The following is an 18317-nucleotide window of genomic DNA, read 5'->3' on the forward strand; positions in this document are numbered from 1 at the left end:
AGGGTGGGTAAAATTTTTAGGATGATCAGGTCCTTGAGGGGCCCCACCCCAATCGGGAAGGAAAATCTTCGGTTTGACCAAGTTTGGGGTCAAATCAAGGATAGGGATAAGGTGGGGAGGGTATCCTCGCCTCTCGTTCCCGACCTTGCCTTGATTATATTTTTAAATATATTTTTCTATATATATATAGACATTTAACTTTTTATATTTAGCCTAGTTTTTAATTCAGCCCAATCTAAGTCCACCTAAAGTGTTCAAGCTCAAACCAAATAGAATTTTAGAAAAAATTTAAAAAAAAAAAAAAAAAAAGTCCTTGTAGGAAACAAAAGGGGAAACGGGGAATGGGTCCTCATCCTGATGGGGAATCCCCATCCTTGCTCCGCCTCGACCCCGTTGCCAATCCTAATGGAAATTCACTAATAATATAATTTTTTAAAAGAATTTGCAAATATAATAAATTTTCTCAATGTCCTACCAAATCTTTTATATAGTTTTAAAATAACATTGATTTCAAATGGAAAATATCTTCTCATTCTCTTCACACGATTTCCTCTTTCCATTCTCTCAAACGTAGAACAGGCATTGTACCTATACATGATTTTCTCTTCCTCTTCTCGACGATTCTATTTTCCTTTCTCTAAAAGTCTCTTCTCTTTTCCGTTTGATAATTTTTGGAGATTTTGTAAAAAACGAAGCAAAATAGCTTCTTTTGTTTCTAGAGATCCTGCATAGCCTTCAATCGGTCGCTAGGGTTGACAAAAATTCCAGCAGGGTTAGATCGGGACGGGGAATCTTCGATAGAAAATCTCCATCCTGACCCCGAACTTGTCCCGATTAATTTTCTAATATATTTTAAAAATATATATTATATATTATATAAATTACAAATCTATATTAACAAATTCTCTATTAAATATAGTTACTTATATGACTTTTTTAAGAACTCGGCCGATCTTGTATATAGTGCTATTGTAGTGCACATTTTTTTTTAAAAAAAATCTTATTATTATGTTATTTTCCACTTTTTTCCTTTTTTAATTTTGTAGGGTTGTTATTTAATTTTTTTCCTTTTTTTTTGTTACAAGTAATTTAATACATGATATAATTTTATATAAAAAAATATCAGAAATTGGAAGCCCAACTACCCACCCAAACCCCAATCTTCAAAAGTTTGACACCCTAATTTCATCTCTTCCAATACCTTATACACAATCCCACATTTATTTTTTCCATTGAAGGAAACTCAAAATAGAGATCTAGTGAGCGGAAGCGGATCGTTCCAAATTTCATTGAGAAAGAACTCAAACCATTACAGTTTACAAGAGCAAATTATGCATATACAATAAATTACAACATGCTTCTTTAAATGAACAGACAAGGAAAGAGTATGCAAACATTTCTTCAAGTATCCTTTAATCGTTTAGCAGCTCGTTCCACAGCACGAACTCGAATGTAGCGATCAAAACTCGATCTCAACGAACAATTGGATGAAACCCGATCACAGTCGAGTTCAACTTGATCCTCGACCCTTGAAAGGAATAAGAACACCACCACAAGAGTTATCTTGGTATTCTCAGTGTGAGAATCTAGGAGTTGTGGGCTTTGTGTGACTTTGGATAGAGGAATGAAGGAGGTAAACGATCGAGTAGACGATCGAATATACGACAGAAGAAGGAACAAGCCTATCGTATAGACTTGCTACTCGATCGTATAGTAGCAAGTAACTATCATATAGTGAACTCGATACTTGATCATTTACGCTGTGAGACTCTATCGTTTAGTAAAACTATTTTACTCGATAGACTCTCTTTTGTGAAAATGACACAAAAATGATTCAATCTCACTCTGATTTGGAAAACTTTTCTCTTATCTCACAGTTACCATAACCGTGCTACCAAGGGACCTTATGGACCTGTAGCTTGAAGCTCTAATGGTACGTGAATTATTGACTAAACTCTTTAATCACGAGATCCACCATCCGTTAACTGTTGGTCACTCCACTAAAGACCAATAGTTGCATTCTTCGCACTACAGATATACTTCTATGTCCATTGGATATTACCAATCAACAGTGCAATGACCCTTCACAAATCGCTCGTAAGTACAGTTGGGTCAATTTACCGTTTTGTCCCTATATTTACATCTAACTTCTTAAGTACCACTGATTCCTCTAATGAAAAATAAGTCATAGTTCTACTATGACTGAGTCCTCTATTCCCAAGAGAGGGTGTGACCACTATGTTCAAGACCCAGACCAGCCCTTAAGGGAGTAATTTATCTATTTACCCCTGCTTCAAGGAAGGAGTGAATGCCGTCTTGTATAGTTGAGTTCCCAGCCCTCCAATCAGACGAATCCTCAAAATGCTAGGCTTGTTGAGTTGCCAATCTGGCCACTCTTACCTGTACAAATTAAAGAATCGCCCTCATGAGCAGGAGTTCCCAACTCACTCAGGATTAAGGATTAAGGTCATGTCACCTATGGTCATCCTCGTGAAATGTAAGTCTTAATTATGAACGACATTATATAAAGAGACTAATCATTTCGTGGTTCGATCTTATACAAACTCTTTGTATAGGATACCCCCGCTCGCATGTCTCCACATGAATGGTTAGGACCATACCATTTGTAGTACTTTACAACACTTGTAACATCTACAATGCGGGCCATATCCATAGTGTCACCAGGATAAGGTATCCCTCCTTTATCCTTATACTACAGACCATTTAGGTTATTACTTGAGGCATGATCTACTTGTATGTCTCCACATACATGCTTAAGTTACATAAAATAATCTGGGATCTTAGTTTACTAGATTGAGTAAATGCTTATAAATAGTCACGAAGATAGCTTTGGAGCATAACGTTGCTGTCCCGTTTACGAAGGCACTCACGGCTACAGTTTTTTAGAGTCACTTATAGAGCATGGGTCTATGGGACCGTCCATGGCTGAACTAAGGTAAGTGGGAGATTTTGTATTGGGCCTTAGTGCCCTAGTTTATTATTTTGTACTTGTATTTATCTTGTACACCCACTTGCTTTAGGACAAGTGGGAGATTGTTGGGGTTGATACCTTAAATCTCATAGGGTCCTGTAGTTTGTAAACACTTGTATGAACAAACATTTGTGATGTAATAATATGAGATATTTTCTCCACTATTGTCTATGAAATATGAGATATTTTAGTTGCATTAACCATAAACCAATAAACTAAGATCCCTGGTTATCGTTGTAACTTAAGCATGTATGTAGAGACATACAAGTTAATCATGCCTTAGTGATAACCTAAGTGGTCTGTAGTATATGGATAAAGGAGGGAAACCTTATCATGGTGATACTACGGATACGGTCCGCTTTGTAGATGTTACAAGTGTTGTAAAGTGCTACAGATGGTTTGATCCTGATCATTCATGTGGGGACATGCGAGTGTGGGTATCCTATACAAAGGAGTTTGTATAAAATCGAACCAAAAAATGTTTAGTCTCGTTATATAACGCTGTTCATGGCAGAGACTTTCATTTCACTAGGATGACCATAGGTAACATTGTTGGGTTTTAAGTCCTAAAACTCGTGGTTTGTAAACAAAGGAACTTATTCTGAAAATTCAATAAGGTGTTATTGAATAGATGTTTTGCTTAATAGAAATCCAATAAACCTTGAAAGTCCTTTGACTATTGGATGAGTACTTGAACTTTATGTGGAGACATAAAAGTGGATCAGGTTCGAGTAAATAGTCAAAATGATCTATAGTATATGAATAAGGTTAAGTACTTATTCTGGTAACACTATTGGATGTGGCCTGCTCTGTAGTTGTTACAAAGAGTTGTAAAGTGCTACAAACAAAGTGATCCTAATTCGTTCATGTTAGGATATGAGGAGTGGGGGTGTCCTTGTGCAAAAGGGTTTGTAGAAGATCGGACCACGAAATCAGTCACTCTTACTTTATAACGTTGTTTACTGTTTAAGACTGACTATTTCAAAGCAATGACCTAGGTAACTTGACCTTAATTCTGAGCTAACTATAAACTCTTGTTTATTTGGAATTATCCTTAGATTTTCATAGGTGAGGGTTGGCTCAACAACACCAGCTCAATAACCTTCCATTTCAGGGGTAAGATTGAATAGATAGTTGAGGACATAGGATGCAAGACGAAATACACTCCTACCAGGAATAGTAGAGAGGTTATTCCCTTAAGTGCTGATTCTGGGTTTTAAACAAGGGGCCCTACCCTCTTACTGGCCTGAGAGGGACTCCGTTTTAGTGTTGGATCACAAAACAATTGTTCATTAGGGGATCAGTGGGACTTAAGGAACAAGAGGTAATTTCGTAGGTAAAACAGAGATTCAACCCAGTCGTTATTACGAACAACCTGTGAAGGGTTGACTTATTAATCATGTTTATATCGAGTGGACATAATATATCTACAGTAAGGGGAGTTCAACTATGAGCTTTAATGGAGTGACCCATTAGTTAACGAATGAGAGTTAGATCGGTATAATGAGTTTAGCTGATTAATCTCGGATCGTTGGAGCCCATGATCTGTAGGTCCACGAGGTCCCCCTACTAGCTCGGAAATGGATTAGCTCTAGAGTAGCGTGATAAGTTAATTTAAAACGTTCAAATTAGAATAAAACAAAATTGGAGAATATATATTTAAATATGATTTAAATATATGAAAATGGATTTGTGTAAAAACAAATTTAATTTAATATTGGATATTAAATTAATTAGAATTATTTAAATTGTTTAAATAATTATTTATTAATTCTATTAGAAAATTAATTTGTGAAATTAATTTATAAAATTAATAAGTTATGTTTTTTTAAATCAAAAGTGATTTGAAAATCAAAATATAGATTTTGGAAATAGAAAATTACACAATGGAAAATGAGATTTTCCAACTCCATCTTCAAGTAGCTCACAAAAACCCACCATCTTTAAGCTTTAATTACTCCAAGCATGAGCTATATCTCATGCAGCTATTCTTTTTTCATGATAGTCTGTAATATATTGAAGAGATTGGAGTGATTTTGGGACAAGAAAACCGACATAATTTTAGCTCAAAAATTCGGGTTGAAGAAGGAGTACTTCATTGGGTTGCTGCTGTGAGCATTCTCCAAGTTCCCTTTGATTCTAGCTTTTTGAGTCTCACAACTCAATCTAGAGCATTAAGAGAATAGTAGAGAAGATCTTGTGGTGGTCTACACAAAAATTTGGAGAGATTTGCAACAGGAAACCGAGATTTCAAAGGTTCTTCAAAGGTATGTCTTGAAACCCATTAAATTCTGCTTGAGCATGTTTTCGTTTTTGCCAAAATTAATCAATTAGAGTGTTTATCGATTCTTGTCACTTTCGCTGCGTGCTGGTACCATCCAATAAACATGACCTTAGTCTTGAGTGAGTTGGGAACTCCTGCCTATGAGGGCGGTTCTTTGATTTGCATGAGTGCGAGTGACCAGATTGTCGACTCAAACCTACCATTTTGGGGATTAGTTTGATTAGGTCTGAAAACAAATCTTAATAGTAAGTTTCAAACATCAAATTGAAAGTTGAAAGACATAGAAAGAAATCTAAATATCATGAGCAAAAGCATAAAGCTGATCTCCAGTGGCTCGTTCAAGGATTCCTCTCGTCATTCGTCAGTGTGTCCTTGCCCTTACCTGAAACATAAATATGAGAAAATGTGAGTATAAAATACTCAGTAAGTAACCCCATTATTGGGGTTGGGCTAGGCAACTATGTCCTCTAGATGCCTACCTCTGGTGGAACATAAAAATTGCTCTAGTCCTCATGGGACACATACATACATGCAAAACTGGTTTCGATCCTACTGTAGTTAAGTATGCCACTACCTCTGATGAATCTTGAAGGAAACACAATATATGGTGAATCCCGAAGGAAACACCATCTGGTGAATCCCGAAGGAAACACAATCTGGTGAATCCTGAAGGAAACCAAATATCTGGTGAATCCCGAAGGAAACACAATCTGGTGAATCCTGAAGGAAACCAAATATCTGGTGAATCCCGAAGGAAACACGATACCTAGTGGGCATCTAACTAATCAGAAAAGACACTATCACAGTCTCAACATCACAATTATTACAATATGGTTTTATAACATACATATACACCTCAACATCATGGCTATACATAATGCATATATGCCTCTATATCCTCATATCAAATACACCCTCAATGAATCAAGTATCACCTCTTACTAGCATGCAAGTCTCTACGTGCACAAATAAATCTTTCAGATTCTCATATAAGAACATATATCGGTCATACTATACTATCCATCTATCATGTTATCGTTCTGTCATAATATTCATCTATCATGCTGGCATATATCTAGTATCTAGCCCGTGGGTAGAGTAAGATTACTTACTTTGATATTAGGTTGAATCAAAAAGCAATTGAATCTTTGTGAAATTCTTGAATCCTTAATTGAGCCAAATATTTTAGCAATTAACCCTTTCTAATTTCCACAATCTTTGAATTAAATCCTATTACATAAACCAAAATAAAATTTAACCTTTAGGTTCACACCTAAGCGTTTAATCACACCAAAATCAACAACAAAACTTAATAACTTAATTCGTATAAATTACATTTGAACTGAACAAGTCACAAAGCCCCAAATCTTACCAAAATTCTTGCCGAAATTACCTTAACTCTGCTTGACAGGACGCTAACGACCTTTTAAACTCCTTCAAACTTCCAAATTCAACTTCCAAAATCACGATTGAAATGATAATTAAACACGTTATTTATTGGGTATTCAAGATCCTCAACAAAACCATGAAAATCATTTAGATCTTGTCCCAAAACTACGAACCTCACGACGACGTTCGGCAGAGGACAACGACTGGAAGAGAGGAGGACCAACGGCGAGCAGATCTGGCGACATGAAGGTCGGAGCGGCGCGGTTGCAACTTGACAAAGGAAAGGATGTGGACGTCAACGGTGCGATAGCCGAAGTTTGTCTAAACCAAAGAGAAAGTGAGAAAGTGGGGGTTTGAAATAATATATATACATATCCTTTCCTCTTCTTAAATTCCAAAACCTATATATATATATATTTCCTCTCCTTAATAAATATGTCATATCAAACTCAAATCTTTCGCCTCTTCTCCAATTAATTAAATAAACCTAAAAATAAATTCACCAACTTTAAGTCACTTCTTTCCAAAAATTCTAAATCCCAAAATTAAATTCTAACTTTCCAAATTAATTTGAATCCAAATTTACAAATCTTTTTAAGTACTTGATTTAATTACTTCCAAATAAACTAATTATCTTTTTCTAATTCTTTACTTAAATTTTGGATCCAAGTTCCAAAATTAAAGAGGGTAAAATCTTAAAACCACAATTTCCTCTTTTCCCTTTCAAATTTCACAAAAATTCAAAATTTCTTATACAAATAATTAAATTATCCCTTCCAATTAATTTAAAACTCATACTCAAAGAATCCACATTAACCAATAAAACTTCTTCAGCTGCAACAATTTGTTTCCAAATTTCAAAGATTAGGAAACTAAAACTCAGCAATTTGAGATAATTAACTTAATTTTTCCTAAAAAATCGGGATGTTACATTCTTCCCACCTTCAGAACTTTCATCCTTGAAAGTTCAAATCTCGAAGAGCTTTTAACAGGCAATGGAAGATGTTGACAAGGAATAGTGGATAAAAGTCATAGACGTTGAAATGGAGTCTATGTACTTCAACTCTTTCTGAGAATTTGTAGATCAACCATATGGGGTTAAACCTATAGGTTGCAAATAGATCTACAAGAGGAAATGAGACCAAACTGGCAAGATGCAAACCTATAAAGCCAGACTCGTGGCAAAAGGTTTTATCCAGAGAGAAGGGGTTGATTATGAAGAAACGTTTTCCCCTGTTGCCATGATAAAGTCAATTAGAATATTTCTTTCCATTACCACATATTATGACTATGAAATATGGAAAATGGGTGTCAAGACAGCTTTTCTAAACAACTATCTTGATGAAAGTATTTTTATGTCTGGTTCATCGAACAAGGATAGGAACAAAAAGTCTGTAAGCTTAAACGATCCATTTATGGATTGAAACAAGCATTAAGATCCTGGAATATAAGGTTTGATATTGTGATCAAATCTTATGGCTTTGAATAGAATGTTGACGAACCTTGTGTATACAAGAAGATAGCCAATAAGAGTGTAGCATTTTTAGTTCTTTATATTGATGATATCTTGTAAAGAGATGGTTAACAACACAATTCCGAATGAAAGATTTGGGTGATGCTCAATACGTTCTAGGAATACAGATCTTTCAAAATCGAAAGAATAGAACTCTAGCACTATCTCATGCATCTTATATTGACAAGATGTTGTCAAAATATAATATGTAAAATTCCAAAAGATGTATGTTACCTTTTACACATGGAATTCATTTGTCAAAGGAACAGTGTCTTAAGACACCTCAAGATGTTGAAGAAATGACAAGAATTCCATACGCATCTGCAGTTGAGAGTTTGATGTACGTAATGTTGTGTACACGCCCTGACATATGCTTTGTAGTTGAAATCATTAGCAGGTTCCAATCCAATCCAGGACACAGTCATTGGACTGCTGTAAAAAACATCCTCAAGTACCTAAGAAGAACGAGGGACTATATACTTGTGTATGGACTAAGGATTTGATCCTCACAGGATACATTGATTCTGATTTCCAGACTGACATAGATTCAAGGAAATCTACTTCAGCATCAGTTTTCACTCTCAATGGAGGAGATATAGTTTAAAGAAGCATTAATAAAGTTGTATCGCTGACTCCACAATGGAAGAAAAATACGTGGGCGCATGTGAAGTTGCTAAAGAAGCAATAGGGCTAGGCAAATTCTTGGTTGATTTGGAAGTAATTCTAGATATGCACCTACCTATCACACTGTATTTTGACAATAGTGGTGCTGTTGCCAACTCGAAAGAACTAATGAGTCACAAACATGGAAAACATATTGAGAGAAAGTACCATCTCATCAGAGAGATAGTACACGGAGGAGATGTGATCGTCACAAAGATAGCCTTTGAAGACAACCTTGCTGATCCATTTACAAAGGCCCTCTTGGCTAAAGTGTTTGAGGGCCACCTGGTTGGACTAGGACTCCGAGCAATATAATCTAGGGCAAGTGGGAGAATATCTATGGTATTAAAGATGCCCTAGTTTATTGTATTTTTCCTTTATGTTTCTCAACATTGTATTGTATATATTTGTTCTCACTGGAGTTTTAGTCCAAGTGGGAGATTTTTGGGAATGTCCTAGAACTCGCAATTCGTGTTAAACATTCTATTTATCAATAAAATATTATTGAGTAATTTATTCAATAAAGTTGTTGAGTTTGCACTCTATTATGAAAGTCTAATAAACATATCATTGGTTATTGTGTGAATACTTTAACTTTATGTGGTGATGTAAACAAGATCAAGTTAATAGTATATAGCCTAAATGGTTTAATAAGTATATGGATGGAGTTGGGTATCTCATCCTGGTAACGCTATTGGAAGCAACCCATTTTGTAGGTAATACAAATGATGTGATCCACAAATCATTCATGTAGAGACATGTGAGTGGGGGCATCCTATGCAATGAGTTTGCATATAAACTGGACCACGAAATAGTCACTTTTCTTTATAACGACCGTTTACTGTTAAAATTGACTATTTCATTTTAAGTAACCTAGGATAACTCAATCTTAATCCCGAGCTAGCTATGCACTCCTATTTGTTCGGGATTATTCTTTGATTTGCATGGGTGAGAGTAGTCCAATAGCACTGCTCAATAAGCCTTCCATTTTGGGGATAAGACCGGAGATAGCTCTGCAAGATGGAATTCACTCCTACCCGATTTAGGGTTAGCAGATAGGTTGTTCTCTTAAGTTCTGATTTCAGGTCTTGAACAATCGGAGCCCACCTTCTCATGGTAGAGAAGGACTTGATTCATAAGTATTATGAATCAAATTGTTCATTAGAGGGTCAGTGGGAACTTAAGGAATGAGATGTATTCACAGGGGTAAAACGGTGATCTTGACCCAATTGTGATTACGAATGACCTGTGAAATATCGACTTATTGATCATGGTTATATCAAGTGAACATAATATATCTACAGTGAAGGGAGTTCAACTATGGGTCTTAGTGGAGTGACCCATTAGTTAACGAATGGGAGTTAATTGAATTTAATTCAATGTAATGAGTTTAGCCAATTAATCTCGGATCGTTTTAGCCCATGATCTATAGGTCCGCGAGGTCCCGCTACTAGCTCGTAAATGGATTAGCTTTAAAGTAGCATGATAAGTTAATTTGAAATGTTCAAACTAGAATTAAATGGAATATGAGAATTTATATTTATGATTTAAATATATGAATGTGGATTTATGTAAAATTAATTTAATATTTGATATTAAATTAATTAGAATTAATTGAATTATTTAAATAATTATTTATTAATTTTATTAGAAAATTAATTTATGAAATCAATTTAAAAAAATTAATAATATTTTCAATTTTTAAAATCAAATTGAGTTTTGAAATCATTTAATAAAAATTGAAAATTTGGAAAAACAACACAAAATGGAAATATGGTTTTTTCCATTAAACCTTCAACTAACTCACACCAAACCCACTTAGTTTGGCTTCAATAACTCCAACCATGAGCTACATCTCATGCAATCATCTTCTTTGCATGAAAGACCTGTAATAAATAAAGAAGATTGGAGTGGAATTGAGATAGGCATCTAAAGAGTTTTTGCTGAAAAATTCGGGCTGAAGAAGTTGTTATTCAAGTGGGTTGTAGCAGTGAGTTCTCCTCCAAGTTTCCTTTCATTCAAGCTGATTTTGAGTCCCACAACTCATTCTAAAGCTCTAAGAGAATAGTGGGGAAGATCTTGAGGTGGTTCACAGCAAATTTCGGAGAAGATTACAGCAAAGAATCAAGATTTTAAGGAGTTCTACAAAGGTATGGCTTCAAACCCTCTTATGATTGATGAACATGCTTTAGTTACTGCCAAAATTAATGAATTAGAGTGCTTATTGATCCTTGTTGCTTCCGCTGCTTGCTGATATACTCTAACAGAACTGATATGATAACATGACCAGTAATAGTGCCGAATGCTTCAATGCTATTACCAAAGAAGCAAGAGTATTACCAATAACTTCGTCGCTCAAATACTTAAGAGGTCTACTTTAAGGTTGGTTTCATGAGCGGCGAACAATGTGGTTTAATAGTACATCGACACACTCAATATATGCAAAGGAAACAATGGGTTTAGAGTGTGACAAAGCAAGGCGATGCCGAGTAAATCCAATCGATTGTTATAGATTTCATGTCAAGGACGATGGATTAGATGGTATAGTCAGCATTAACACTTGAGAATGTAGTTGCAAGCAATTTCAGTGTTTGGAGATTCTGTGTTCGCACGCTATTGTTGTAGCTAGAGAGTGCAATATCAATCCGTTTACTTTATGCAGCAGATTGTATAGTGTTGATTCCCTAGTACTAGCATATGCGGAATCAATAAACCCACTTGGTCACGTATCCGAATGGAAAAAGCCACCAGGGTATACCGGGGTAAAAATACTTCCACCAAAAAGAGTGGTACAAGTTGGTAGACGAAGTGTAAATAGGATATGGTCTGCTAAAGAACATATCACATTAAAGAAATGTGGATGATGTGGCCAACTGGGATATAATAAACAAAAGTGCAATGAACCACTTGATACGTCCAAACTCAACAAATGGACAAGGACGACATAGGGGACCCAACAAACGTCCAAACTCAAATACTTGATAATTTATTACTTTGTTATATAGATTGTTCATTCTGTAATGTAAAAACGTTTTGATAAATGCTCGATACATAATACTCATTACTGAAGGAACTCTTATCAAAGAGTACCTATAAGCGGAAGCAAGATCGTTCCAAATTCATTGTGATAGAAATACTGCATTCATAAACAAACATACAAGTTATGCATCTAACAAATTACGACATGCTTTTCAAACTTAAAAACAAAGGAACAAGAGACATACCTCTTGAAGAACTTTTCTTCCCTTGAACTCTTGCTCTCGTTAGAAACGGAAACTCACGCAATTGTTGTGATCGCCAAGCCAATCACCAAATCTCGCTATTGTTTACCACCGAACGGTCTTCAACACAAACAGGCAGCAATGAGGACACTACCATTCAGTAACCTCGGTATTCTCGGAGTGAGAATCCAGGAGGTGTGGACTATGTTGGATTTAGTAAAGGGGAGGAGGAAACAACGATCGTTTACCACGACTAAGCAAGTGAGAGAGAAGATGTGTCTATCGCATAGACGGTGCTTGATCGTTTAGCAAAGCATGCACGATCGTTTAGTAAAATGAGGTTGATCGTTTAGGTAAATTTGTTCGAAGGATAACTTGGCAGACTTATTTACAAAATCATTGGAATGCAGCGACTTACGAATCTCATGTGATGTTCGTGAGGGGGAACAAATATATTGTATTCTTTTAGAAATACAAATTATTGAAATATGTGCTCTTTTTTCTTCACTAGGATTTTTTTTCTCCAATAGATTTTTTCCTAGTAAGGTTTTAAATGAGACAGATTTCATATATATATATATGGGTATCTAAGGGGAATATTATAAATATCATAATATATGTTAAAATAGACACCCATTCTTAGTTTTAAAAGACGAAGTGACATTTACCCATTACTCCATGTGTGTCAAGATTACACACTATTAGTGTCTATATAATCTACCCCTTACTTGCCAAATTGTAGTGACATTTGGTGGATATTGTAATAGGGTGCATATTGGTGTGAAATCCAAATATCTTGGAGCGCATTTCTTCTTTTAATTTCTTATTTTTTATTTTCTAATGTTAGTTATTTATTTTATATTATATTTTTTCGATATTTGTATCCTCTTTGTGTCTCTTTTTTCTACTTTATTTTACAACATTAATTTTTTTTTAAAAAAATCAATATTAATGGCTTAGAGCTTCTAAACAATAACTTATAACGGTAATTTAAGTGATGGAAGATTACAATACATAAATAATTGGTGATTATTCAAAATGAGGTCAATGGAATGAGAATCTAACTGGAGATAAATTCCTTCAAGATGATGTGTATCACATTCTATGACGCTTATTAATATTCAAAGATTAGCAGAAAACAAATAATTTTGTGTGAGAATGATCTCAATTAGTTTTAGAGGATAATAATCCAAAATGTTTGGTTAACTCCATAGATAGGTTCCCACTCTTTGATAAGACCAATTTGACGAGAAGTTTGAAGAAGATTTTTGTATGGATGATTTAAATTTTGTTACGCTAATGTCCAATGATATGAATTTTAAAAACAATGAAAACTAACATTTTACTTACTAACATGCTACAAATCACTAACTAATGTTAAATTGTTCATTTGCAATTGCAAGTTCTCATCTATCGTGAGTTGATGAAACATTAAATGTCATTTCATGTTTGGAAAAAGTTATAAGATTGTGAAATTTTAACAATGTGTAAGAATTTGTGATGTACATTGAAATCATGTTTGGAGTCTCATCAATTTGCAATGGGAGCGAATATGTTATTGTGGATAGGCTCTACTGAGAAATAACGTTGGATGGTACTTTGCAACTTATGCAAAAGGTTACTTTTCATCGTTTTTAGAATCTGGATCATTTGACATTAACCGAACAAATTTGGGTCATATGCGAAAAAAACCTAGTTGAGGAGGGAGAGAAGGAGAATAAGAAAAAGGGGAGGGGAGAGAGTAAAGGGGACAGAAGAGAGAGAAAGGGACGGGGAGAGTAAAAATGAAAACGGGAAAGTAATAAAATCTAAAAACATAAAATAAGTGATAAAATTTTTCAAAATCATTTAAAATTTACCACATCAATATATTCTATCATTCTTCCATTAGTTGACTTACCATCATTTTTATTTTGCAAACTTTACGAACTAAAAATAACTTTTGCACTTAGAAACTAATCTCAAATCTTAGGGGAAAAAAAGTGTAATTTATAAAATATATTCGGTTGAATTATAATAAATATTTTCAAGTTAAAATTATGGAGTTGGTTTCAATTATACCTCTAAACTTTAAAAAGTTTATTTCAATCATTAAACTTTGAAGTTTATTTTAAAACAACCTCCGTAAGTTTTTACCATTAAAAATTCGAAGACAAAAGCTTTATATTCACTTATGAGAACAAATCTAAATATATACATGGAGAAAAATAAAAGCATGATACATCTATGAACCATACCTATTGTCACTTTCCTTCTTAACTTTGTGCCCTCAAATTTTCATTCTTTCATTTATGATATACTAGTTTGATACTATGTGCATTGCCCGTGTTGTGTAAAGTTTAAAAAGAGAACCTAATTATAAGATTTTAATAATAGAACTTTAATTTATGAATAAAAGAGTTTTATTCTTTATTTTTCTATCTAATAATTATAATGTAAAATTATATTATAAACCCTATGATATATCAATTAAAAGGGGCAAACGGAGAAATAAAAAATTTCTCCTTCATAATCCCTTTTAGAAAATATATAGATTTGTTTATCTTAATCACTAAAATTTAGTTTCTCAATTTGTTTAAATTTATTTATAAACAACATATAAATCTTTTTCCACCATAATTTTTTTCTAACGTCAATTTCAAAGTTTAAAAGTTTAATTCCAATTTTATAAAATTTTGGGTATTAGATAGAGGTGATATTGGTTTGGTTTTCTTCGATTTTAAGTTAATCTAAGAACCAAATCAAACCAATTAGTTGAGCTAAAAAAAAAGCTGAACCAATATCCAATTAAGAGTAAAACCGTTGGTTCAACTTTTTTTTTCGATCATATACGGTTCGACTCTCAATTTTTTTCTTTTTAAATGCCGTTGTCCATTTTTCTATTTTTGGCTAAAAGTTACTTCCCCAAATCATTCAAATTTTTCATAACAATTATTCAAAGTTACCATGTTACTCAAAGACAAAATTCCCATACAATTGGCAACAAATCATAATTCAAACAATCTAAATGATTTGTTTGCCTTTTCCTTTCCTACGTAACATAATGGGCATGAAGATTTCATTTCAATTTTAACAATTATATGTACCATTATTTCCTTCCATGTAGTCTTTCTCTCTCAAATCAAATACCTCTTATACATATATTTTATATTTATGTGAAGAATCAAACTTGAAAGGAAATATGAGGAATTTTGGATTTATTTGGATATATTTATATCTCTCGGTTCAGTTTAGATTTTTTTTTTTTTTTTTGTTGGATTTGTCAAATAAAAACCAAAACCAATCAAAAAATTCTTGATTTCTCCAAATTTAAACATCTATCTAATGTTTTGCTAAAAAATTGAACTAAACTATCGATGGATTTGATTTTAATTTTCTTAGTTTTTGGTTATTTGCATCACTCGTATTAGGGTATAAATGAAACCAACAACATGGAGTTTATGTAGAGTCATTAGTCAGAATATTTTATTTTATGATTTTTTTTTCAAGGGATTTTGCACAAACTAATTACGACATAAAACACCAAAAGGAGACCCCGTTCGATCTCACATTTTCTCGGCCAGAAACAACCATGGCGGCTTCACTGTTTCTGTCTCAAAGCCCTATCGCCACTCCCACTCCACGTTCCTCACCCTCCATTTCTTTTCTCTCTTCTCCTCAAACCATCAAATTCCCTTCTCCCCACTCCAGTTTCCTCTTTGATCTTTCCATCGCCGTCTCCCACGCGCCGCCGCGTGCTGCAACTATCATCCCTCGAGCAACCGCTTCACCATCCTCCACCGCTCCTTCAACCACCGCATTTCACGGCCGCTGCTATGTCGTCGGAGACAACATCGATACCGACCAGATTATTCCGGCTGAGTACCTAACTTTGGTCCCCTCAAATCCCAGCGAATATGAGAAGCTCGGATCCTACGCCTTAATCGGCCTTCCTTCATCTTATTCCACACGCTTCGTGGAATCTGACGAGATGAAAACCAAATATTCCATCATAATTGCCGGCGACAACTTCGGCTGCGGTTCTTCAAGAGAGCACGCGCCGGTTGCGTTGGGAGCGTCCGGCGCCGTGGCTGTGGTTGCTGAATCTTATGCACGTATATTCTTCAGAAATTCGGTGGCAACCGGAGAGATTTATCCATTAGAATCGGAGACTAGGATTTGCGATGAATGTAAGACCGGCGATGTGGTGACAATCGAGCTCGGAAAAAGCCGCTTGATCAACCATACGACAGGGAAAGAATACAAGCTCAAGCCTATTGGGGATGCAGGTCCTGTTATCGAGGCCGGTGGGATTTTCGCATATGCAAGGAAAACGGGTATGATTCCAAGCTAATCGCAATGAAGTTGAATTTAAGTTTTTGGGTTCGTGGGAAGTAATTTTCGTTTTGTTTGTTCAAGTTATTTCTTTGCTTGCTACTGGGCTTAGAATTCTGTAGAAGTATCTGTCTTGGTAACGTGTATTAATGAATTAATAATACAGACTGAATTAAGGAAGCAAAAATGATTGCTTTTGGAATTGAAGTCTGAGATGAGTCCGTTGTAGCCTTAGCTTCTTTAGGAGCAGGCATTATGTCATAGTTTTATTACAAGTTATGGAAAGTTTGATCTTGGGATGACATATTGTCCAGTATTTGGATTTGCTTGTCTTTCAAAGTTCTGATCTCCTGCTACTCCATGGAAATCTTGGGGCTTTTATACTTGTCATGTCAACGGATATCTATTTGTTTTTCACACAATAATAGTATGATATTGTCCATTTCTGCTTAAACCGGTGTAGTTTTGTATTTAGATTTCATCCAAAAGGTCTCTGCCAAGGAAGATGTCCTAATTATATATTTAGGAACTTCTCCACTTTTAAATAATGTGGAATTTGTTCATCTTTCTAATAATTGAGAGCACATTGGGGGGCTTGTATGCGTTTTTCTGGTTGTAGATGATTTGATGTTGACTCTTACGTTTGATTTCTATGTGATTTCAATATGAATGAAGTATCCGTAATTAAAATTTCGTACTTATCAATCCTAGGGCCCTACTGGTTGAATTATTGAGTGGCAGTCTCAAGTCTAGCTGATAAATTTGGGACTGAAACCTAGTCTGGGATGTCTTGCTTATATTTCTATATGCATTTGTGCATACACCTACAGCATGGAAAATATAATTGTGAGATTTTTAAACCATTTGTCAACTTTGGTCTTGGCAAGGCAATGTACTCTGCATCAAGAAATCTTATATTGATGGGTTCCATTATGCTGAATCATTTTGCTTTTTGGCAACTGGAGTTTCTAAGAATTAGCTTTTTGGTTCTGAACTTGCCCTTGCTAACATTCCTCTAGCTCATGAATGATATGAGAGATAAACTAGCGCCTGAATCCTTGATCAAATCGTGGTTCATACAATGCCATTTATATTGGCAGAGATCTTTTGGTGTGAGTGGGGCTCGTAATTGGGATGGGTAGTCCTTGTTGGAAGAGGTGCTTCTGCTCCTTCCTTTTTAATGAAGGGCTATGTGTTGTGGCATGCGAGTTTCTTTGTGAGGTATTTGACCTGAGAGGTATAGTAGGATCTTTTGGGATCTTGAGTAATCTAGGGAGAAGGTTCGGGAGTTGGTTAGGTTCTTCTGTTCAGGTGTTGGCCACTAGACCGTTTTGTAATTATGACATTGGTCTTGTGTTTTTGGATTGTAGTCCTTTTCGTAGTTATGAACTCCTTTTTTTTTTGGGACTTGTTTTTTTGTTTGCTTTTGGATTCTTTTTGGGACCTATTTTTCCCCTTTTTGGGACTTATTTTTTCTGTTCGCCTTTGTATTCTTTCTTTTTTCCATAAAAATTTGGTTTCTTATGAAAGAAATATATATAATAATAACAACAAAAGCATTAAGTTTATTATTTCATAACTTGGAGCATCCTACTTAAAAGTCCTTTGAGCTATGGGACGCTAATTTTCTGTGTACCACTAAGGCACTTTTTAGCTACCAATGGACTTCTCTCACCTGAGGTTTCTTACTGGTTAGAAATTAGAATATTTGCCTTTGCCAAGGTCTGTATAATGTTGTCAGTCAATAGCATCCTTTTCCTCTCCTGGAATCAGTCTCCAATTACAGAAGGATTTTCTTGACAGTTGACACTCTGAAGGAATCTCATATATCTTTATCCCCCAGAATCTTATTTTGAGATCACATGGTCCGATTTATAAGTTTCTTGAGTTATATGTTACATCCATCTAATCATAATCAGGAAGATTGAGAATTATAGAATT

General features: G+C 34.8%; 1 protein-coding gene across 1 annotated transcript; it reads left to right on the forward strand.

The window, feature by feature from the left end:
• Positions 1–15363: 15363 nt before the first annotated feature.
• On the forward strand, positions 15364–16678 carry LOC120068432 (3-isopropylmalate dehydratase small subunit 1-like). Its single transcript, XM_039020199.2, has one exon. It carries the CDS (start codon positions 15535–15537, stop codon positions 16393–16395), a length of 861 nt encoding a protein of 286 aa, XP_038876127.1. The 5' UTR covers positions 15364–15534; the 3' UTR covers positions 16396–16678.
• The last annotated feature ends 1639 nt before the right edge of the window (positions 16679–18317 follow it).

Source organism: Benincasa hispida, chromosome 12, assembly GCF_027475165.1.
Source record: "Benincasa hispida cultivar pf3 chromosome 12, pf3_genome.v1.1, whole genome shotgun sequence".
Classification (NCBI taxonomy): domain Eukaryota; kingdom Viridiplantae; phylum Streptophyta; class Magnoliopsida; order Cucurbitales; family Cucurbitaceae; genus Benincasa; species Benincasa hispida.